The sequence below is a fragment of the Bradysia coprophila genome, unplaced genomic scaffold (genome assembly GCF_014529535.1).
Source record: "Bradysia coprophila strain Holo2 unplaced genomic scaffold, BU_Bcop_v1 contig_24, whole genome shotgun sequence".
Classification (NCBI taxonomy): domain Eukaryota; kingdom Metazoa; phylum Arthropoda; class Insecta; order Diptera; family Sciaridae; genus Bradysia; species Bradysia coprophila.
In genome coordinates this window covers 606,213-631,860 of record NW_023503501.1, presented here as the reverse complement: position 1 = coordinate 631,860, position 25,648 = coordinate 606,213, and the positions used below count along the sequence as shown (strand labels likewise).

The following is a 25,648-nucleotide window of genomic DNA, read 5'->3' as shown; positions in this document are numbered from 1 at the left end:
GCGATGTTGACCTACTTCCAACCGGAACACTATTGGTTATCTTTACAGTTTTATGTATCGTATACTATGATGGATGGATGTTACACCACCATTTTTTGCGTTTACAACTATTTCATATTTGGTTTTTATGAAAGATTTGTGAACATCAATGACGCTTTACGGTACGAACTAGAGTGGCAAAAGTAAAATCATTCAAGGGACTAAGTAAAAATTTTGTTTTTAAGAAATCTACTGAACATCCAAAAGGGGTCAACCGCAACAGTGCAATTGCATAGTAAGAGTCAAGTACCACAGAGCCAATCGAGTACCGTAAAGGAATTGGCTAATTTATACAACGTGTTAACAGAATGCATGCGGCTCCACAGTGAATGCTATTCCGTTCAAGTAATTGATTAATGAAAAATTGTCTTTTAGCCTCTCAAACTAGTACAGTAATGATGCTCGCAACCCTTTGTGGGTTATTATGGCAAATCATTATTGTTTCGGTTAACTTCTTACAAACGCCAAGCGTACAGTGGGACGGGATATTTCTACCGTGTGTTTATCGTTTCGCACTATTATATCGCTCAGAAGACGAGAATATGCAGTTCTGGGCAATATTGTCGTTCAGAGATATTATTTATGATAAAAAAGCGATAATTATCGCTCAGAACAAGATATCTACCATAAAATGAAAATATCGCCCTCTGGTCATATTACTGCCCAGTAATTATCATCCTGGATAATAATATCACCCAATTTTTGTGTATAATATTGTCCAGGGCAATATTATCGTACACCCTTGGCGATAGTATAACCCATAACCCAGTACTAAATTACAACTTTTAACGCCATAATAATATCACATAGAGGACAAAATAATATCGCCCAGAAGACAATAATATCGTCCAGACGATGATGTTAGCGCATAGAAGATGATATTATCGCCCAGAAGATATAAATTGTGTGTGATAATATCACCCTGGGTGATATTATTGTCCAGAGTGATAATTTCAGGGCAATAATATAGACCACACGGTGATGTTATCGTTTTCTAGGCGACATCATCGCCTCCTGAACGATATTATCGTGTTATGGGCGATAATACTCTTTCTTTCAATAGACAATATTAGTTCGGAGCGATATTATCGTCTTCTGGGCGATATTATCGTTCGAGCCGATAATCACACGATAGAAATGTCAAGTCTTCCTATCACATTACTCTAATGCTTCTATCATTCTTGCAGATTGCAGTAATTGTTGCAGTTGTGTTCCAGTTCACTCTAGTTTGTTTCTATATGATCTATCAAATTTTCCGTGCTTATGACACAAACACCATATTAATAACATTCGCCTATTCAACGAGAACATTTTACTTCTACAGCCAAATTCTGTTTGCTATGAAATACGGAACTATGCTATCAGCCGAAGTAATTTAAACGATTAACTGTTTCCTGTCCGAAAAAAAAAACAATTTCCTTTCACAGGCAACATATACTAGTCATATCCTCAACAAAGCATTGAATTTGTCATTGAATAAGTCGACGTTAAATCAAGTAAATTTGAGGAAGCTCTGACAAAATAAAGTTAATCCAAAAAAAAAAATCGAAACTCCTTTTCCAGCTTCAACAGTTTTTGCAGCAAATAAGCCATTCAAATACGTCCGTATCATGTGGATTATTCTCAATAGACTGGACATTGTTTCATACGGTTTGTATAACTGCAATAATATGGCATAGTATATGGTGTAATCAGGTTCATTTTTTTGTTGGTTAAATTTTTGACATTCATATTTCAGATGATTGCTGCTGTTGTATCGTATCAAGTTCTGTTCGTTCAATTCGACAACCTACTCACGACAACCACTAATGATAGTTTTTGATGCAAAATATACCATGTAAACATAAAATAAAATCATTTTCCGAAAATTCGGTATGGTTCTTTTGATGTCATTTTTTCGCGACTTGAATAGCATTTAATGAACGTATTTCAGTTGAATATTTGAAATATTTTTGTTTGCCACATGAAAGCATATTAGTGATTATTAAATGTGGAACTAAAATGTTGATGGAAAAAACCAGGCCTGGACTAGCTGTACTGGGCGATCGGGCGATGCCCGATGCGCCTTTTGCTTTTTGACGCTCCTCAGACCAAAAATGTTTATTTACAGTTTTTAACATTCAAAAGTATCGACATATTATACATTTCTTATTTCTCCAACTTCTCTCATTTCTCCATAGTGAGTATATGGAGAAATGAGAGAAGTAAGCAAAATAAGAAATATATAATATGTCGATACTTTTGAATGTTAAAAACTGTAGGCGCCTCTGAACCTTTTTCATCAATTCGCCCGATGCCCCTTTTGGTAGCCAGTCCGGCACTGAAAAAAAACATCGTTTTTGCAAATAGAAATGTAACAACTCGTTTGTCTTTTAAATGAATAAAGTTAAATTTTAACTTTTATGTCAAATAAATAAAGGTTTTGCTATGTACCGGAGCTTGTCGATTTATTCGATAAAAGGTATATTTTGATGTATTTGTTAATAAAAACTAATTATCTCATAATAGCTTCATAATGAACTCCATTCCAAAAAATTAATTAATAAAATCGAGTCAGAGTGACCCAAATATAATTGGGATTCATACGATTTAGGTGCTACAAATTCCACATTGAATACATTCAGTTCACCCATAGAGGTAGACTACGATTTGAACATTTCGTCTTTTAGTTGCTACCCGTGTTATGGTCTAGGAATATATTTTCTTTTGGCCATAAAGAGTTCACGATTAGGGTTTCGATCTTATTGATTGACAACATACATTTGATTAGCTGCTTCAGGTGGCGCCATATAATTTCATGTGTTCAAGGAGTACAGGTGTCGTCGATTAATATTTACAGGTCGAAATATATTTTGCTATGTGATGAAAGGTGGAAAGTGTAGTTAACTTTGCTATGTTGTAGCACATGCAAAACTAAATACTAAACAACGCAGTTCCACCAACATTATAATGTTAAACGGGTATCGGGTAATCTGGCACACGGTGCAAAAAGAACGCACTTTTAAACTACGTAAAAGGGGAACTCGCACACGCAAGTTTATTACTGCAAATGCTTTTTAACCATGTCGTGGACTTAACGACTCCTTTTGGAAAATTTTGGTATCGAAAATTTGTGTGCGAGTTCACCTTTTACGTAGTCACCCGAAACATTGGGTCCGTATTTCTTGTTATTCTCTGAGGGTTTATTTTAGTGTACCTTGCTACAAACGACGTTTACTGAAGATTAAATAGAGACAACGAAACCAAAAATCATAAACAAAGAAATCGCTCTGCTTCTGTATTTCTGGGCAACAAGGAAGGAAATGAAAATATGTAGTCTCACGGTCTCAAGTCCCATGTATTTTGAGACCATGAGACTACGTATTTCGAACTTTTGAGACTTTTATTTTTACTGGGGAACACTCAGGTAACCAGAAAAACTGCGGATCCACGCTTTGAGGTGAATTCATTTTTGTATTGTTGCCACATTTTCTTGTCGAAAATGGTTTTGCCAGTTAATTTGTATGAAATCGTTCCGAACTCACCACTGTAGTTGCAACTTGACGTAAAGAATTCAACTGTAGATCCGTGTGTAACTATAGATCCGTATGTAACTGTGAATCCGTGTGTAACTGTGGATCCGTGTGTAACTGTGGATCCGTTTGTAACTGTGGATCCGTGTGTAACTGTTAATCTGTGTGTAAATGTGGACCCGTGGGTAACTGTGGATCCGTCTGTAACTGAACTGTGGATCCGTGTGCAACTGTAGATCCGTGTGTAACTGTGGATCTGTTTGTAACTGTGGATTTTTTATTACCTTCAGTATGTATATTCTTTGTTAAGGATAACTAAACTACAGTGCTTTCCATGCAATTTGAGATGTCCATCACCATCTGTGCCTTTGGTCTGCAGATTCGTAAGCAAAAGTTTACCAAGACTTGTGATCAATTTATGTATCGATAGACTTATGGTAAAAAATATCTTCACTTCCATTTATACCGTTGCAAGGTTGTCAATGTAAATCCACTTCCTGTTTTTATTCGCTAAAAATAATGTACCAAAGGATACACAGAGTTCTTTTATAGCATTCTGTTCAGCTAGAAATTTTATTTTTATTTCATGTTCGTCGTTTTCTTTCAACAGTTGTGCGATGTCTCTTCTCCCACAAGAAACAAAAACTTGGAAAATAAATCCTTTTATTATTACAATAATCTTTCTAAATAACTTTCTTACAAAGTATGTTATTCGTAAAATTTTTCCGTTTCCTTTTGCTTATTCGTTGAACAAAAATATACTTTGTAAAACATTACACACCTCCAGCACAGTACACGTCGTCTCGTATTCTATAACGTGTTATATATAACATAAATCCAATATTCAACTAAGATTGTGCTAAAAGGGCAATTTTTGAAAAGTTCGATTAGAAAGTTTTTTTTTACCTATTCGATACTAACGTTCAACTTTAGATTTGGTATAACAAGAGCAAAATGATGAATCTATATATGTTATCTCTATACGACCCACTTTCCATTATGTATACACAGAGAAGCATTACACACTGGTTTTGTGACTTGCAACATTTCGATGAAGGAAAGTTAAAAGAAAATCCATTCATTAAATAGTTTTGATTTATAGATTGTTGGAAAAAGCACAAAAACTATTTTATGTGGTCAGGAGTTTCGTTTGCTATTTTAAATTGAAAGGTGAGGTTTTATCCGCATGCCATATGCATTGGATCGATTTCGTCGTCGTACAATTAGAATACATTGTGCTAATTAATATGGTTTGCATTGAGGGGATTTTCGTATTTTAATTAGAATGATTATACAATATTACCTGGGGATCCGGTTTGAAATTGAAATTGAGTTTAAGCTCTCAATTCATAAATTTGTGAGACGTTATCTATATTGTAAACAGGCAAACATATACGAAGTAAATATGTTGGGTAGACGGTGTATGTGTATGAGCCTTTCTTTTATGGAATATCGTAAATTCGTCGAGTGTTGCTACATCTACTTTTTGAACAAATATTAGTGCATATCAAAATTCAAAGGGAATTTTCCTCATTGCAATTTCGTTGTAATTATAGTAGGCGAAATTAAATGAGTCACATTTTCAGCGATTACATTACAATCCAATTAACGTTATTCATTCCACATTCGATATCCACATTTTAACATTGGTATAATGAATAAGTGGAATTGGATTGTTGTTGTGCTATTTTACTTTTCTCTGGCTGGAGTGGTCTTAGTTGATAACGAGTTAAGTCCCCATAAAAAAAGGACTTCCTTGAATGGTCATGCATCAGTAAAACTCATTTCCCGGGAATTAGTGAGTAAAATAACTTATTAATAATTTCCAAACCCGACACTTGGCAAAATAAAAACTTCTAAACAAGGACGTGATCTAGTTGTGGACAGCCCAAAGCACAAAAAAAGTTCCAAATTTCAGAATTTTTCCTGAATTTTCATAATTAAAATTCCCAAAAATAAGCCCTGGAGTACGATGGATCCGGTAGGAAGAGGTCCACAAGAAATTCTTGCATTCCCAAGATGGCTAAAATCGATTTTAAATTTTTTACAAAAATTCATTCATCATCATCTATCACCTTAGGTCTCGAGTAAGCATCGAGAGTCTACAAATTGTCGCCACCGTATTTGGTTCGGTGCGAGTGCCTGGAAAATATATTTCCCGAGTCTTAAACGTTCGACGACCGGAAGCGAATCGATAAAAGAGACTATTTTGCAATAATTCGTCCGTGAAATGTTTGTGGTGTGAGGGTTTATTTGGTCTAAAATTGAGACAAAACCACTAAATCAAGAAAATGTTTTTTTTTTTCAAAACGAGCAATGAACCACATTTATTGTAATGTGACCACAAACATCAAATTCAATTTCCATTTCTAATTGGCATCTTCATAACAGTTACATGCCTGACCAAAAAGCATTGACGTGCTCACAAGTTTAATGGAATTAATTATCTACCACTTATGTCCATAGTTTCGGAAGCGGTAGTTCAATTATTAAATTTGGACAGCTTCACTGCTCACAGTTCCACAATTTATTCAAATCATATTGAAACGATAAACAAACACATTACACAAAAGCTGCCTTCAGCTGCATCAACAAAGTTGATTGTTTTTGATAAATTAAACTCATCAAATGCAACAAAACTAGAAGTATTTGCAAGAGTATATCTGCCAGTAAAATTGTTCATTTAACTGTTAAGCTTTCACTTCAGAGATATAATTTGGTTTCCCTATACATGGTAAGTGCTTAAAGTTACATTAATGTATAATTCATTAAGAAGCTGGTTTTGCATCAGAACAGCAGACTTTTCGTCAATATACATTACGAATTGAATTAAAATGAATAAATACGACGCAACCGATGCCACATACTAAACAGAATTGAAATTTACAAGTTGTACATAACTGTTAAATTCATGGAATTGATACTCACCGAAAATACCAACTGCCAGTTCAATGAAAAAAGACCGAAAGACAAGTTTGGTGTACGATGCAGTACTTGCATTGATAACATTTTCAGCTGAAAATTACAAATTTAAGATCTTTGAAATGCACCGCATGCACCGTTATCGTGTACTTTACCTTTGAAATAAACGGCTGATTGTGAGTATGAGCAATTACTTTATGAACTAATACACCCATCCGTTTAGCCTTAGTTGTAATCGACCAATGGTACAAAAGTGGGAGTGGAAAAGGAAAGGAAAGGAGTGATTTTTAAATTGAATTACTAAACGTAAGCTCAATTCGGTGAAAATCAACTTTACCTCGTAGGTGTTTTGGCTGGTAATAAGGGAGGGACTTATCGATTTTATTCGCGATTTCTTGTCAAATATCAATAGAAATACGAAAAATAAGAAACTCGTACATCGGGCATCCTCAAAATATTGTCTCATTTAAAAGATTTTACAAAAAGAAAATCTATGAAAATAGCACTTCCCACTCAATTTCACACCCAAATCACATCCACCTCGAACTTAGTCAAATATGGTTTAACGAAGAAAATCATCGTAAAAGTCGTTCATCGGAACATGATTATAGTTTTTCAAACGTCAAATCGCCAACACAAAAATGTAGTGTTTGTTGTGAAAATGTCATAATTTCGGTGATTTCGGTGTGATTTAATTCAGATTTTGTGAGGAAATGTGCTTCTTGTGTTGTTTTTAACAGTTCACTTATCGGTTGACTTAAAATATTCGTCGAAGCAACCAAAATTATGAAAAAAAATTTATGACCAATCATGTAAACAAACAACAATATTGTCGTTTGGTGGGACGTGAGTTGCAGAAGAGATGACCCAGTAGAAATAAAATGACGGCGGTAATCTTAAAAATTACGTTTTAGCGGAAACGTTTTGCTTTAAATGTGTAACCGTTTCCGGTAAAATAAATTAGTGCGAAAGCAACTACTTTTCATGAGCTTTATAATAACACCTTTAGTTAGGGGTGGGTCACATCCCTTATTGCAATGTTTAGGCCAAACAAAGCGTTTAGTAGAAATCCAACCATCTGATAAATGCTGACCAATAAGTAAAATTGAAAACTGTTTTCTTGGCTCAGTGCTCTAAATAAACTATGAAGATTGAAAACTGTTAAGCAAAAGACACCTAGTGTGGCGGGAATAGTCTGTAAGGTGTTGTAAAATTATTAAAAAAATTGTTGTTAAAATTCCTTAATGAGAACTTACAAATGTTGAGAAATACTGGCTCAGCGGCGCAATTAAATTATTCAATTGATCACTGATTTTTGCAATAGACAATATATTTGATTGTAATTCAACTGATGTTGAGCTCGACATTTCCAAATGGGTTTGCGGTAGGATTCTCGACCTGGAAAAATTCGTTCTACCAAACACAATATCATTTCCTTCCTGACAGCAAATCTCTAAGTATCATTTTTACCGAATTATATCGTTACCAAAGTCCAAGATGACGACATTATCAAACGGAGAAAAATCGTAGTTTACATTGGATGCGGCGAACGTAATTAATTAATTAATTGAGGTAACAATTTTGTGATAAAAGCAAAAGCAAACACACAAATGTGTCTTAAATCAAACTTTGATAACTGCCTTTTTGACAAGTGTACACGTTGTATAATCGAGCCGAAGGCGAGGTCTACAACTACACTTGTTGAAAACAAAAAGACAGTTGCCGAGACAAGTTGCTTAAAAACACACGAGAGAATTTCCGACCGAGAAATGATAACAGATGGCGCTCCTATTGCCTCACCGGTGTAGCGTCATCTATTATAATTTCTCTGGTTTCCGAATATCACAAAGTTGTTTCCGAAGTAATGAAGTACATAAGTAGCAACATCCAATGATTCAGGGTTACTACTTGCCCCAGGCGAAAGATGATTTTTCCACCCAAGAAATTAAACCGAAAATAGTCAACAATCAACATGCAATGGATCATTATTGCATGGGACCAATTGTTTAGCAATGGACAACTTTCACATGGGGCAGGTAGTAAAACATTTTTCAAAATAGGATGCGTTTAACTCAAGTTAGAGTACGAAGCTACAAGCTTACTCAACTTACTCAACAAATGTATTTAATACCGAAAATCTCATGCACATCGAGTGCATAAACACTTGAAATTGGATTGACAACAGACTGAATGTCACATTAATTAGCACATAAGTGAAATATTGAACCATCATCCCCTCACTTCTGTTGACCACAAAACAATAATATCCAAAGATTGTGTACACGAAAATTAACGACAAATAGCAAACGACGAGTCGTATAAGCGTGAATCGGTATAAATAGCTGTGATCAACCTCAATTTTCAGCAACTGCTTTATCTTAGGATAAACACGTAGCCGATAAGTTTTGAGAATTTTTTTATTTACAATTTTTCAACCTGATTGTCGATGTCTTGAATGGTGTGTGCTAAATTCCAAAACGTCTGACGCATCAACAAAACTTGAGAATAGCCCGCCACTACAAAAACAAGTGACAATATCATTTGAATTTGCTGCGCCTGATTAAAGATGAGCGTGTTGTTCTCATCACTGTTCAACTCAAATTGAAAATTCAAATAAATTAACAGGAGAAAACCTCCGATAAGAGCAAGAAATTGGATAAAATGAGACGTATGGAACGAAACTTTGTATTTCAAACGTTCTTTGGTGATGCCGTAACACGATAATCCGAAAAACTTTCCAAAAATGTACAACAAATAAATGGTGTCCAGGAACGATCTCTTCGACTTCATTTTTTCCAAAGAATATGTACTTCGTTAACCACACAGCCTATGACACTAACGGTGTGTTTTCATGAATTAACCGATTAGTCGCGTTTAATTGTTTGATTTTAATATTAAGACTAGTGTACATTTCAACAAAAATATCAGAAAAACTCTTGGGGGGCGTCCATCAACGTTCTTGTCATTGATTTTAGAACAATTTTTGTTGTCGCTGCTTGGTACATTTTTAATTTTTGTGCCAGCCCTGTTGAATGTCGTTCAAAATGATCGACTCGTTTTTTTAATTTTCTAAATGTTATAGTTTTCGGCAACAACGATTTTCTGTTATAGTTTTAATTGACTTCGGCAATTGCCTAAAATCGACTATGACCCGTGGACTATGCTGTCACCATTTAGGAAAAACATCGTTCCAATATCTTTCGGAGTCGGACAAATACAGGCTAGGAACATACCTGAGTTGATCCTTTTTTTGTTTTTTCAATCCACAAACATTATCCACAAAAAATATATTGGTCTCGAAGTACTAGATTTAGTATTTAAATGCCGTGCACAATGCGGGCCAATTCAAATATTTGAAAGTCTAACAAACGCAAGAACATGCCGGTTGAGCTGGTGGAATTTGTCAGACAATTTAATTATCAGATAAATCTCACATGAACGTTTAGGTAATTAATTTGTCCTACCGCGGTCTACCTGTTGAAATTACACGGATTCCAATCAGGACTTCTAATGCAACTCTGATGTCCTAGAGAGTTATTATTATGAGAACAGAACACTGCATTTATATGTTTTACAAGCCTTAACTAAGCCTTCTTGATCTATTCATTCATTTGGGCCCCTATGTGAAAACGGTCCATATAAGTTATTGTCAAGTGAATTCCAACATGGTCGATCTGTTCCGACCTTTACAAAATAACTGGATAACTTCCATTCCTTTAATTACTGTGATAAAGATCAAAACATAGGTAACGCAGTCACTGTCCAGTGATTCTGCGTTTGTCTGAATAGTGAAACTGTTCAAGCACTTCAACGAAATTGATTACTTTACCGGATCTTGAATATATTTTATGCGCTCTCTAGATGTTGATTTCTCTTACTATTGCGTGCTCATTAGACGTGAGGTAAATAAGTGCTGTTGTGGCTGTAGTTGTAGACTTCCATCAACAAGAAAAAAATCAGAAAAATTCAAATAAATTTGACAGACTCAATCAACGACATTTTTAGTTTGTATCTTCGTTCGACAGAAGACATAACAGCTTTTTAGTCGCTTTTGGATCGACAAATTAGTTACTCAACCAGTAATTTCTTATTTCCACGATCAAGAAACGTACCAATTCCTTTGGTTAACAAACGTTTGTATCTATATGCACAACATGAATAGATTGCTCTAATCGTGAAAAAAAAACAACCCACGACTTTGTTGGTTATTTTTTAATTTTTATTAAATATTGTTCGCTTATTATGGATTGCAAAATTTATAAAATCTTGGATTTTTCATCATGCATCTGGAACTGAATTAAAATAAACAAATATGCAGCTACCGATGCCACGAACTAAAAACCATTATTTAGAGGCAAGGAACGGAAAATTTTTAATTTTTCTTGCTCACCGAAAAAACAAATTGCCAATTCATTGCGAAAACGCCAAAAGAAAAGTTGGGACAACGGTGAAGTGTTTGCATTGACAAAATTTTCAGCTGCAAAGACAAAATTTTGAAATTTTTCAACCACCCTTTCTTCAACACATTACTTGTCCCGTGTAAACTCCAAACTTTCCAAACCGAAATAGCACGAAATCTTTAAGACTTTTGTTAGAACATCTTAGGGGTCATCCATAAAGTACGTACTCACTAAGGGGGGAGGAGGGGGTCTAAAATTGGACCTTTTTGTATGGAAAAACGCGTACGAAACGGGGGGGAGGGGGTCAAAAATTTGCCGTACACCGCGTACGTACTTTATGCATGGCCCCTTAGTTTCATCTGAATTCGGTTCACTAGCAGATGAGATGTGAACGGTATTCTGAGAAAAGTCCTATAAATTTCGAACTGGGCTAAGTTAAAACGTAATCTCGTTTATCACGGGACAGGCCATGGAACTCGCCGTATGTAAGGTAACACTTACACGCAAAACAAAGTCTCGGTTGTACGTCAGCGCAATTACTTTATGTACCAGTACACCCATCCGTTTAGCCTAAGGTTAACCGATTAAATTAGGTTAGTATGCAACGTAGTCACAAATAATTCCTACCTCATAAGTGTTCTTACTGGATATCACAACGCTTTGACCCAGCAAAATGACAAACTGAAATCCTATCATATCGTAGATGGCGACTAGTAAATAAAATTCGAAAGTTCTGTTCCCACTTAACACTCGGAAGAAATTGTGCGAATTAAAAACTGTTAAACAGAATATGCCCAGTGTGGCCGACAGTGTCTGTAATGAAAATATTTACAAAAGAAAGGTGTTTTTGATCGAAAAAAGACTAAAAATACAAATATTGAAAAATAAAGGCATAGCAGTGGAACCACATTGTTTAACTGATCGGTAATTTTCGCAATGGACAATGTATTTTGTTGCAATTGCACGGATGTTGACAATGTCCGCTTTATTTCAGGAATGATATTCGATCTGAAAAAGGTCGTAGGCTTACCAAACTTCGATTACTTCTTCTGGTCGATTCGATGCACTTACTCAACGTATACATTCAACGTTGAAAATCTCTGGTACGTCGAGTACATAAAAACTTGAAATTGAATTGACAGCATTGCGAAAGTACCGTTAATTATCACATATGAAATGTACTGGGCCATCATCCCCTTGCCCCTGTTTATCACAAAGGAATAGTATCCAAATAAAATGTACACCACAGCAAGGGAAGCATAGCAAAGAGTTAGTAGCAAAAGTGTGTATCGATGTAAACGGTCGTAATCAATCTCAATTTTCAGCAACTGCATCATCTTAAAGATCTCAAGCATCACAATTTGCCATTAGGTTACATTCGTGTCAAACAAACCTGATTGTCGATTTCAGTAAGCCTATTGACGATGTTCCAAAATTTTCTCCGCATAAACACCACTATAATTAAGCCTACACTTAGGAAAGCTACAGACAGAACAATCAGGATTTTTTGAGTTTTGTTAAAAAGGCGTGTGTTGTTCTCGTCATTGTATGGTTCCGATTGTATATTCAAATAAAGCAAAATTAGCAATACCCCGACATAGGTAACAATTTGCAGAAAATGTGATATTCCGAATGAAGTTTTGTATATTAGTCGTGTTTTGGAGATGCTGTAACAGGATAGTCCGAACAATTTTCCAAAAATGAACAACAAATGAATTGTACTGAAAAACGATTTTCGTGAGTTCATTTTAATGCGAACAACATATAACCTTAACACGACCTACCAAACTAAAATTCAAATTTAACATAATGAACGATGACTGGCCGTGGCCATGGTTAATCGATTGATTAATAATTACAAAGTAGACATAATACGAAAATTGAAATTGTAGCCTCATATTGTTTCCACAAAACGAACATTCCTTAATTAAACGTAAATTAAATGTTATTTTAATTAGTTGAGGGGCTACAGGACATACTTTAACATGTGTGGGATTGCATTTTTTCTTGGATGGAATGTTGTTAAAAAAACGAAAAAGTTATTCGCACAAAGTGCGATTAGTCTTTATTTGACTATTCGCACTTTGTGCGATTAGTACTTACCTAAAAAAAACTTGCCGAATCGGCAAGAATTTACTCGTTTCTTATACGAAAAAAGACTTAGGGCCTTAGCAGCTTCAGTCTAAAGGTCCAATTTGTTTCTTTTTTACCAAAATTTAGGAAAATTTGATGACATTTACTCGATTTACATATGAAAAACACCTCGGCCCAAAATGCCCTCTGTTTCTAGAGACTTAATTTACGATACACTGTTCCGATTTTATTTTTAAAAAAATAATTGACTGGATCAGTATCGTCATTATTATCTATTTAATTTACATTAATCAAATTTGTTATTCTGTAGATATACTCGAAAAACTTATCTGGCCCTAAGGCGAGAAATACATGAGCAGCATATTTGTCGATCACATCAACGCAAAATTGGAAGGGCCGACCTAAATAAATGATGGAATTTGTTTATGTACTGTCCGTTTGACAAGAGGATCGCCACGGTTCAGCAGGGGTTTTTAAACATTTGTTTTTAGGTCTTTTTTCTTCTAGAAAAAATACCCTATTATGGCCGGTTTGTCTGTCTGTCTGTCTGTCTGTCTGTCTGTCTGTCTGTCTGTCCGTCTGTCTGTCTGTCTGTCTGTCTGTCTGTCTGTCTGTCTGTCTGTCTGTCTGTCTGTCTGTTCCACAAATTTGGTAGTTTTGGTAGCTCTCAGTCGGTAGTCGGTATTTTTGGTAGTTGGTAGTTTCGAGCGGGATTGACATTCAAAATTGCAAAGCCACCATGAGCATATCAACACCAGGCAAATAATAATTATTTGTTATCTGATCACCGATAGCTCACAGTTAACATTGCAATTCGAAAATTTGGTAGTTGGTAGTTGGACTACCAAGGCTATAATTGACTACCAAACGTAATTTTTGGGGAAGAGATGTTTACTATTCGAGAACTATGCACCGACTGACGAAATTATTCTACATGCTCGCCTATTTATAAATTGGAAATTTGGTAGTCGGTATTTTTGGTAGTTGGTAGTTTCGAGCTGGATTGACATTCAAAATTGCAAAGCCACCATGAGCATATCAACACCAGGCAAATAATAATTATTTGTTATCTGATCACCGATAGCTCACAGTTAACATTGCAATTCGAAAATTTGGTAGTTGGACTACCAAGGCTATAATTGACTACCAAACGTAATTTTTGGGGAAGAGATGTTTACTATTCGAGAACTACGCACCGACTGACGAAATTATTCTACATGCTCGGCTATTTATAAATCGGAAATTTGGTAGTTGGTAGTTGCGAGATGGATTGACATTCAAAATTGCAAAGCCACCATGAGCATATCGACACCAGGCAAATAATAATTATTTGTTTTCTGATCACCGATAGATCACAGTTAACATTGCAATTCGAAAATTTGGTAGTTGGTAGTTGGACTACCAAGGCTATAATTGACTACCAAACGTAATTTTTGGGGAAGAGATGTTTACTATTCGAGAACTACGCACCGACTGACGAAATTATTCTACATGCTCGGCTATTTATAAATCGGAAATTTGGTAGTCGGTAGTTTTGGTAGTTGTGGACTGGATCGACATTCAAAATTGCAAAGCCACCATGAGCATATCAACACCAGGCAAATAATAATTATCTGTTATCTGATAACCGATAGTTCACAGTTAACATTGCAATTCGAAAATGTGGTAGTTTTGGTAGGTCAAATAGTTGGTATTTGGTAGTTCCAAACAGAAATTAGAAAAAAGACCTCACCAGGGGCGTACCTTACGAAGGTTACGCTGATTATACTTTGTGAAAAAGGCCAATACCTTGCAAATATGTCACATCTTGGACATAATTTGACACTGCAATATCTGCAACATGAAAAAACTAAATGTTCGAAACCCCCTGAAACCCCGTGCTTCCACCTACGTAATATACACAAACTAGGTGAGCCAATCTTAATTTATATGCCCATTTTGACACAATTGTCATCCACCAGGAAAAAATAATTTTTAAAATCCAATGACATTTGCTCAGACGCTGTGCCCTTACAGTAAAAAAATGTGATGTTCAACTTTCGCATAGAGAAGACAGGAAAGTATGTAGTCACTGAAAATACTGTAAATGCGCAGTAACGCACGCATCCCTGCTTCCAGGTGAACGCACCAGAAAGTCGAGATCCGTTGAGGGTTTTCGGTTACCTTCAGTACTTTAGTGACGATATGACGATCAGTGCCGCACTGGCCCTATGGGCGTTCGGGCGATTCCCGAAAGGCCTTTTGATTTTTGTATGGAGAAATGACAACGAGGGGCTTTTTGAAAAACGTCTCCATACAACGCTCGAAGGCCTTTTTTGAGCCAGTCCGGCACTGATGACGATGCACTGATGCACACACTGAATTATGTCACAGACAATTCAAAAAATATCTAGGAGATAACGTTATCTCCGTTTTTATTTATCAGCAAATTATATATTGTGGTCGTTCCAGTTATACCAGCTTTTAGAATTCGATAATGCTGACATTCAATTAAAATTTTCTCACGATTTCACAAAATTAATTAGAAAATTTAAATAAACTGCAAAGCTCATTAATTTGGCTTGTGATCATTGTTACGAGATATCAAATTGGTCGGTAGTTTCAGACTCTGTGGTTTATACAAGGATTTCTACAAAGGTGGCGTTTTCCCTTCAATAAAATGGTCAAAATGGTCAGTTTTTATGAGTTGCTACTAGCTGTGTACCTGTGTCAATGCAGTGAAGGTCAACCATCTAGCAATCGTTGGATTCCAACATGGGGAAACATGCCGCAACTGACGGAACCTAATAACCTTCCATCGCCTCCGTTTGTATGCTTGAATCGTTTAAGTAATTTGACAGAATTTAAAAAAATTTTATGCAAAAAAAAAACATTTCAGAACGTAACTGGACGTGTGTTCGAAAATGCAACTATCCGCCAGACAATTAGAACGTCAATTGGTGGGATCCGAATCCGACTGCAAATTTCCAATGCATTCGGTATCTACGATCTACCTATAACAGCAGTCACCGTAGCTTTGCCTAGCAATCAAGTTGCCGGTATCAATTCTATTCAAACGCAAACAATGAAGACGGTCACGTTTAGTGGTGACAATAAATTTACTATACCACAAGGCGCTTTAGTAGTTTCTGATCCTATCGATATGTCGGTACAGCCTCAATCAATTTTGACAGTTACAATGTATTTGGCTGAAGGACAAGAAAGTAACTACATTACTTCGCACCCTGGTAGTAGAACGACGTCTTGGTGGACAAACGGAAACCAGGTTTCTGCTACTTCATTGACAGGGCCGACACTTGCTAGTGCTGCACATTGGTATTTCCTGTCGTCAGTAGAAGTGTTAGTCCCTTCATTGTCTCAAACTTTTGTCATCGTCGGCGACAGCATCACCGATGGTAGAGGAAGTGATACAGACGGAAACAACAGATGGCCAGATCTCCTTCTCGACCGAATGCAGATGAACGACGATACTTCTAATATTGCAGTAATCAACAAGGCAGCAGGAGGAAACCGCATATTGTACGATGGTTTAGGTCCTAATGTCCTGTCACGAATCGACAGTGATGTACTCGCACAGCCTGGTCTCTCCTATGTCATGATTTTTGAAGGTGTAAATGACATTGGTACCACTGCCACTGACATTGCGTCCCAACAGAACGTTGGAGACCGCATAATTGCTGCCTACAAGCAAATTCTTCTTCGCGTACATGCATTTAATGTGCCTGTTTTTGCCGGAACGATTACACCATTCAGTGCTCCAAATGGGAATGTTACACTGCAAGCGTATACCGATCCCAATCGAGAAGCAACGAGACAGCGAGTCAACAAATGGATTCGTGAAAGTGACGCTTTCCATGAAGTGATTGATTTTGATGTAATACTGCGGAATGCAACTCATCCGGATCAGCTGGCGGATTTGTACAATACAGGAGACTATTTGCATCCGAATGTCAATGGATATCAGAAAATGGCTGACGAATTTCCGTTACATATTTTCAAACGCAGTGCTGGAAGCTGTGCGAAAAGTGGAATCCAAAAAATATTGCTGATTCTGGGACTTTCAGTTGCATATTCGGGTTCCACCTTAAGCTAATCGTTTAACTATTGGAATTGGATTTTCATTTTTGTAGCGGATCACCTTGGGCACGGGTAAATCATCCCCGTATCCATTTGCCATCATTTCACTAAATATTCGCCATAATTCGCATGTTGTACATAATAATTCCTGAAATAAACACCAAACACAATCTACAAAAGAACTGAACTCGATTTGCAGTCTCTTTATTTTGTATTAAATAAAGATATACAGCCAAAAATTGTGGAATGTATGTGGATTGTGCTTCCAGTGCAACGGTAACGTTTCTGTTATAATTTCCATAACAAAAGCGTGATTTTCATTGCAGCTGGTTGCAAATAGTCTTTATATGTCATTTGCACCCGGGTGCAAAAAGCATTTACCTTTCCTAAATTTTCTCAAATTTTTTGAATTTTCCTATATTTTTCCACATTTTTTCAAATTTTCCTGCAATTTTTGTTTTTTGAAAATCAAGGAAAATACAGGAAATGTGCGGGAAAATCAATAAAATATGACGGAATGTATTCCCAAAAATAGTTGGATTTTCTAAAAATATTTTCTTTGATTTTCCCGATAGATATGAATTTCGAGAGGATACGAATTGTGTTGTATACTACGAAAACTCTCTAAATGACCGTCTTTTTCTAAATCTCTTATTTCTCCAACTTCTCTCATTTCTCCATAACGAATATTATAGAGAAATGATAGACTACATATCAATTTTATCACATATTATGGTTTCTACGTTTTCGATGAATTCCACACATTCCACACAGCTCACACTATGTATCAGTATGATTCGCTGTGGTTGACAAGGTTGTATATTATTAGGTGAATTCTTCGCAGCGGTCACTTATATTTTCACTTTAATGCCACAGCGAAGAGTTTAACTAATTTGAAACGCAACAGCAACACAGTAGCAGCCATTTTTTTTAAATTTAATGCCACCACGAAAAAAGGCTGTTGGCCCAACCTCCTAATAACCTTGGAAACAACAGCGGATCATGCTGATACAGTGTGAGCTGTGTGGAATGTGTGGAATTCATTGAAAACGTGGAAATCATAAGATGTGAGACAATTGAGATGTCGTGTACTTTAAGACAAATAAGAAATTTAGAAAAACGGTCATTTAGAGAGTTTATCATTGTTGTGACTTTTTGTGGTTTATCCACCCCTCTGCTGGTTTGTAAATTTCAGTCATGGGCTGGACATGTGTATGAGTATGAGTGACCCGATAAAACCTTTGTTCTGTCATTCATAAAGCTTTAAATGAGATAATTCACGCCATTAGTCGTATAAATTTATGCGTCAGAGAGAGCTTTTTTCTCCTTTGTTACGATCTGTCAGTTTTTCTATTTTGCGATTTAGTATGGAAATGAAAACTAAAATTGAGATATCTTTGCTGTTTTAAGTGGTTTTTCATATTTTTTTGGACCAAAATGTTTTAAAATGTGTTTGAATCGATTAATCACTTAAAACAGCAAAGATATCTCAATTTTAGTTTTCATTTCCATACTAAATCGCAAAATAGAAAAGCTGACAGATCGTAACAAAGGAGAAAAAAGCTCTCTCTGACGTATAAATTTATACGACTAATGGCGTGGATAGGTGGCTGCCTGCTAAAACAAGGCCTGGGACTGATACATATATCGTCACAGTTTCTTAAGTTAAAATTGTCTCACAAAGCTAAGTCAATAGGGAACGTCAGGTTGTTCGAACCTCGAACAGAAACGAAACCTCCAACAGAAACGAAAACACAAACTTTTTAGCCCCGTACGAAGTACTGGGGGCTTATAAGATTAATATGCCGTTTGTAACACGTCGAATTGGAAGCAGACAGTAAGGGCAAAGCATTTGGTTATGTTAATAGATGACGAATCCGCAATAAAAAAAATGTCCGTCCGTCCGTCCGTCCGTCCGTCCGTCTGTCCGTCCGTCTTTGACCCCTCTAGCTTGAGTAAATCACAACCTTTTTTGAAAATTCTTTTTTTCCCCGATTGGTATCGACAAAAGTAAGGTCAAGTTCGAAAATGGGCATGGTAGGGTCGGCCCTTCCAGAGCTAGGGCCTTATATGTGTTTTTCAGTCTTTCGACGATATCTACCGAAATACGCACGCAATAGCTGCTTGTGATATATCAAATGAAAGGTATTGACGAGTAGAACAAAGTTGCTGAACATTGCTTGGTTTGGTACGTGACTACGTAACAGATGAAAACTGTGTGTTTCACTCCGCCAAACTACTAAATATGGATATCGGTGTAAAGCTGAGGTCCTCCACATTCATAATAAGTAATAATTTAATCAAATAATTGCATTAGTGAGGTCACAGCTCTCATCAAAGTTCACGGAGGTTCCATCGATTCTGAGAAATTTTCCAGAAGTCATATTTTCGGCCGATTATCAGCAAATTTTATGAAGGTAATATTTGCCCCAGGAGTACTTGACCTCAGCTTTCCAACGAACCCATACACGCCCGTGTCCTCGCCACCTTACTGAAATGAAATCCGAACTACGAAACCTCAATTTTCGACTTTTGGCCACTTACAACCAGCCAGGTATGGAAGATCAAAAATATCTGAGACTGGTTTTGGGGCCTAGGCACCAAGGCCTAACTAGGCATATATAAAAAAGTCCCGGAAAAAATAGCGCCGATTTCGGGTCAGTCGAAATTCAAAAGAATCCCTCTTTGTGTTTCCATTTGTGTTGGACATTCCGTTTCTATTCGAACAATCTGACGTTCCCTAATGATCATAATCAACAACTGTTTAATGGCTGCATACTTTATTCATAAAATTGATGTTCAAACAAATCATTTTGCAAATTTTAGTTTCGAGTAAAATTTCACCTCATCTTTACGATTTTATTCGCCAACACAATCTTATGAACCTCTGCTGTCAATGAGCTTTTGAATCGTCAGCAATATAATTTTCAAACTGAATTAAGATAACGATGTACGACACAACGGATGCAACATACTGTCATGCGGAAAATGTAACATTTATTATCTGGATAACGCTGAAAATGGATCTGTTTAGGACGCTACAACATTTTGAAGGCGACAATTATTTATTTTGAGAAAATTTTGACACTAAATTTGGGAAATAGCTACGTGAGAGCGACAGTTAGAATTCCGAAGGAAAAAGCGTCATCAAAACGTTGTCGTACTAAACACATCAATGTGAATACCTACCGTATATGCAAGGGACCAATTTAAGGAGAAAATGCCAAATGAAGCGTCAGGCGACCGATGGAGAATTTGTTGGGAAAGGATTTTTAGCTGTACAAGAAAGTCATTAAGTCACAAAGCACTATGGTACAAAAAGCTCGACCTCACCCTAAGAATGAAAGCTTTCTCGTTTGTGCGTGCCATGACTTTATGAACCAGAACGCCCATCCTTTTAGCCTTTATAACCGGATGAATGTAAGTATTGACATTTGTTACGAAATGATTACAATTACCTTACCGAGCTAGTGTTAAAGGCAGAGATCGAAATGCACAGCCCAGCCCAGACGCAAAACAATAAGCTGAGAATATCATAGGCGAAAATTAGTAAGTAAAATTCAGGTGTGTGCTTTTCGCCCAATGTCCTATAGAAATTGTGAAAGTTGAAGACCGATATTGCAAATAAGCCGCCGAATGCAAATATCATCTGAAATTGAGTGTAAATTAACAAAAAAAAATTATCTTATCGGAAGAGGAACAAACAGTTGGTCCAAAGTAGTAGCATATCTTCGGTACGACAGCGTTTAATTGGTCGGTTATATTTGCTATTGAGAAAAGAATCTTTTGAAACTCTAATGTTTTGGAGGGTATAAGCAGATGACCTTCTTTCTGCAACAAGTTGGATCTGTAAGTAAAATTCTTTATCTACCTAGGTGAAATAATAGCAGTGAAACAGTGCTATTATTTCGCCGTCGGTAGATAAAATAGCGTATTCACCTCTGTCCAAATGTTTATTTAGACACTTGGGGTTATACCATTCGCCTTCGGCTCATGCAATAACTCCCCAAGTGTCTAAATAAACATGTGGACAGAGGTGAATAATCTACTATTATCATACTCGAAACCACGTTGTGACGTCACTATTTTATTTATCTAGCAGGATAAATCGGAAATTATTGACAAGTGCAACTGTTGTCTCATGCGAGGTCTCATGTATCGATGATCTAATGTTGTGACTGTAATGTGCTTCGTCGCTTATTTCCCACGTCGTTCAGGAAAAACGTTGTTCCTTACTAATGCTGTGACAATCACACTTCTAGTGCATAGTGCTTTGTTTTCATTACTTTTAATCTTGTCCCTAACTAGATTTTTGCGCATACGATGTGTTGGAAACTTTGGGGCCACCAATTTTCACATCTCTTACGCAAAATTACTGCACATGTAAGAAAAATAGATATTACGAACCAAAATTGTTCAAAGGCAAGGTCGCTGCACCTCCTTTCAGCATTGAAGATTCTTTACATAAATTGGGACAAAAATGAAAAGTCACGTTTTCGAAAGTTTGTTGACCTCGACCTCGCCTTATCGTTATCTTCGTTTATGTTTAGTACGTTTTACTCACGCCTACTGACAAACGAGGGAAATACGTAGTGGACAACGTTTCTCGACTTTCTATTTTTCACCCACTTGACCACATATTGCACCGGGCCTCAGTGAGTAATTGAAGTTTATGTATCAATGGGAAAATGTTGGAAACAGATACGAGGGCTATTTTGTCACAGAGTCCTTGGGCGACAGAAACATTCATCCGATTAAATCCTGTTTCCATAAAGGACATACTATTACTTGTTAAACGAACTACGACTTATGTCTACCAAAAGTATGTAGAGTTTAACATGGCCTAATCCACTTACTCAACCAAACTATTCATTTTCGAAAATCTCATGTACACGGAATACATAAGTACTTGAAATTGGATTGTAAGACACACGAACGCAACATTTGACAGTACAAAAGACAAAAGGTAGTGTAGTCCATTGTAACCGCCGTCTATGATATAGAAATAGTAGCCCAAACTGCAATAAACCAATGCCAATAGTACAAAGCTGAAAGTCACATAAATAAGCGTCTGACGGAACAGGCTGTTATAATTTATCTGAATTTTGAGCAACTGCATCATCTAAAATTGTTTTTTATTTGTAGAAATTTTGTCTGTAAAATGATGGTTATTGTCCATGTACCTGATAGTCGATTCCATTCAGTAAGTTAACAATTTCCCAAAATACTCGTCGCATCAATAATACTTGCAACATTCCGCATAGTGCCGATATTAATGCTGTTCTAACAAGAATCTGCTGACCACTGTTAAAAATGACCGTATTTTTCGCACCATTTGTAATTTTCCATTCAGTTATAATGTTGTAATAAATCAGAGTCAGAAATGCCGCAATAACCGAACAGAGTTGTAAAAAGTCGGTTGTTTCGAAAGACACTTCGTATGTCGTCTGTTTTTTTGAGAGACTGTAGCACGATAAACCACAATACTTTCCGAAATTGTATAGAAACATAATTGTGTCCGAAAATTTTCTATTCGATCCCATCTTTTCCAGTATGGCCTGTGTATATATGCTTCAATTTATCGACAAATAATGAACATACTAAACGAATGTGGAAACGTATTAACCACATAACAACATGCACAACAATTATTTTTGTTGTCTTGCGGCCAGAAAATACGTTATTACTGTCTTGCTCAAAACCGGTTTTTCGCATTGGCTGGTCACAAGACAACAAAGTACCGTACTGTCTTGCTGGGAAACTTTTTGTTGAGGCGTGTGGAATGCATTCCTCCCCACACCCCTCAACAAAAAATGTCCCAGCAAGACAGTAATGTACTATTACAACTGGAACGCTCACTATCTAATTACTATTTCCTGTCGTAATTATAGATCACTAATTAATTTACCGCCTTTATTTAATGCTTTCACTAATAATAAAGTTGGATAGTAGCATCTATTCAGGTCCGGACTGGCTAACTGTTGGCGGCCTATCGGGCGATCAGTGAAGCTTCAGCAAAAATTATTTTTGACAGCCGGAGCTGCATGTAAAAAAGCTAACGATCGGGTCAGATATGAAGGAGTGCGACAAAGGTGAATATTCGTCTGACAATAGAACCTGTGTTGGTAACTCTGATTATCAACTTGTTGAATGTCAAAATTGTATGGGACGAAGGTGTTGCGATGTAGGACATGCAATTAGCTCAAAATAAGTGGTATGTACCTCAGGTCCTTTAGCCCAAAATATTTTAACACTGAAAGTGATGCAAACTCTCAGCGAATCAGAGAAAATAATGTTGGCGCACCTGCTAAGTTTGTATGGAATCGAACTCACCTCACCACTAGCTGCATAACGAAACTGAATTCACCTGAAAGCGGGGCTCCGTGCGTAACTGAGCATTTACATTACCGTCAGTGTTTATATACTTTGTTTTAACCAACGTTTTTGTTCTACATGTCTTATATATCTCTCCTTCATATATGGTCCGGTATAAAGAGTACTTTTCGTACAGAGATAGAAAACGGGTATTTATGCAACAAGTTACTAGGGTTCGTTTTGTCATTAGATGTGACGAGCGAATCGAGTTTGTTAGAAAACATTGCATGAGAAAAACACAAGCATTTCGCTACTTGTCCGGATTTCGTGTGAATTTTGTTGATCCGAAACGAAGCCTAGGTCAATAAATATACGAAAACGAGACTTTTCACTTTCATCACGAGTTCACGAGTCTCGCATAGGATTTTTGGCCCGCGTATGAGTTTCTTTATTTACTACGATTATAAGTCTCAATAACCGAATGGTCTCACAGTGATCAACAAAAGATTGTTGTGTGCCTTCAATACTCTTAAAAAAATTAAAGAATTATCACATTTTCGTATTCAACACACGGAAAAAAATAATGTGGCTGTGGTACCCATAAGTGGACTTAGCACGGTCTTTATTTTGGCCGAGGCTGTGTGCCCCATATTGGAAAAACTGTTGTGAAAAAGGCTGTATGCCGGATAATGTGGCTGTATGCCGGATATACATGGATGTACTACTTATATTATAGCGTTACTTCTTATAGCCCTGAGACACATAATATAGCTGTGTGATTTATAATATGGGTACACCACTCATATTATGACGTTTAAATATTTTTTTTTTATTATTTTACATGTTTTTCGCGGTCACCCATCTAAGTACTAACCGCGCCGATTGATGCTTAACCCGAGAAACTAACGGAAACCTATGCTACTGATGTGCTAACTTTACTTGTGCTATGACATGTTTTATTTTGAAGCGTTGTTATTACAATATGGACTGTGTAGCTATATTATTCGATCACAATGAAGTTTTGAACAGAATTTATGAAATATTTTACATTTTCTAGCATTTACTAATCAGCATTTTTAGTCATTTTATGGAACAATTTTGGTTGTCATAATTGTTTCGAAATTGTGAAAAACAACCAAATGTTTGGTAACTTAATTGTTTTGAAAGAAAGAAAAACCAACAAAATTTGTTCAAGTCTTTTTTGGACAACCGAAAACCAAAAATTAAAAATTGAAAGAAAAACGACCGAAAATTTGACATCATTTTTCTGGGCTTCCAAATCGAAATCTTGAACACCGAGTGTTTTCAGTTTTTTTGCAAAGGAAGCTAGCACATTTCTATTTTTAAAATTTGGGTTTAAGAAAATGTTGATACGCAAGCATAAAGAAATCACAATCACAATGAAGTGGTAAACAAGTCGCGAAAAAAAAAGTTTGAAAAGAAATATCAAAAGAATTTCCAACGAAGCCGAAGATTATGATTTTCAAAAGCCGCGTTCACAGAAAAAGCTAGGAACCGACTAGGAACTGTCATCTTATGTATTTTTAACGAATGTCAGTCACTTTTACTTCTACTTCACTAACTGTTCTTCATTTTTAACGAATACTAATTACTTCGACTCGCAAATCAACAAAAAGAACTACCAAAACACCTCATTGGCTGGAGCTAGCCTCCATTTCCTTCAAAAAGTCAAGAAAAGATATGTACGAGACTTAGTCGCACTTACTTTAAGATTTGTTCCTTTCACATGAATATGAGTCCCATACAATTGCTCAATATGGGGCACACAGCTATATTTTTTACTTCTGAAATATGGGGCCTGTACCCTCATAATAAAGCATACAGCTATATTATGCGTAATGTACCGAGCTTATATTATAGGCACATTAACCATATCAAGCAAATATGGGCTCAGTTGCCATAATATTATGGATCTCTTACCTATATTATAAGGCATACAGTTACAATATCCGGCACACAGCAATTGTCGAAAAACTTTTTTTCAGTGCAGATTCTACATAACTTCCAGGCTCACAAATTTTACAGTTTTGCTATTGAATGGTTTTTTGGTTTTTGGTCCCAGTAAACTGGTCGTTATACCTAAGGTTAGGTATAGTCCTCCATAAAACAAAAATGTGAATTTGTCTCGTGATTCTCACGTAAAATATTGCCTGGGACATTTGATTTTAGCAATCAAGTGAAATTATCTGAAGTCAATAGTCCTGATGGACAGTTACACAAATAACTATCATACAACACCAAATCAAAAGCATGAAAAAGTTCCGTCTT

The 25,648-nt window shown here is 36.3% G+C and overlaps 1 protein-coding gene and 2 long non-coding RNA genes across 3 annotated transcripts; 1 reads left to right on the top strand and 2 right to left on the bottom strand.

The window, feature by feature from the left end:
* Positions 1-10,760: 10,760 nt before the first annotated feature.
* On the bottom strand, positions 10,761-11,679 carry LOC119077617. Its single transcript, XR_005087839.1, has 4 exons — positions 11,501-11,679; positions 11,375-11,443; positions 10,864-10,950; positions 10,761-10,807 (listed from the first exon to the last, which is right to left on the bottom strand). It is a non-coding gene; the product is annotated as an uncharacterized LOC119077617 (long non-coding RNA).
* A 3,750-nt stretch (positions 11,680-15,429) lies between these two features.
* On the top strand, positions 15,430-17,230 carry LOC119077614. The gene is made up of 2 exons (XM_037184833.1): positions 15,430-15,776; positions 15,846-17,230. Exons 1-2 carry the CDS (start codon positions 15,627-15,629, stop codon positions 17,058-17,060), a joined length of 1,365 nt encoding a protein of 454 aa, XP_037040728.1. The 5' UTR covers positions 15,430-15,626; the 3' UTR covers positions 17,061-17,230.
* Positions 17,231-19,792: 2,562 nt separating this feature from the next.
* Positions 19,793-21,161, bottom strand: LOC119077616. Its single transcript, XR_005087838.1, has 5 exons — positions 21,094-21,161; positions 20,508-20,905; positions 20,378-20,446; positions 20,234-20,320; positions 19,793-20,018 (listed from the first exon to the last, which is right to left on the bottom strand). It is a non-coding gene; the product is annotated as an uncharacterized LOC119077616 (long non-coding RNA).
* Between the last annotated feature and the right edge of the window lie 4,487 nt (positions 21,162-25,648).

What these genes read in the sequence shown, in the direction of transcription:
- LOC119077614 (XM_037184833.1), top strand. Translation starts at nt 15,627, where the DNA reads ATGGTCAAAATGGTCAGTTTTTATGAGTTGCTACTAGCTGTGTACCTG. An exon ending in ACCTTCCATCGCCTCCGTTT is followed by an intron (nt 15,777 to 15,845) that starts GTATGCTTGAAT and finishes AAAACATTTCAG; the next exon opens with AACGTAACTGGACGTGTGTT.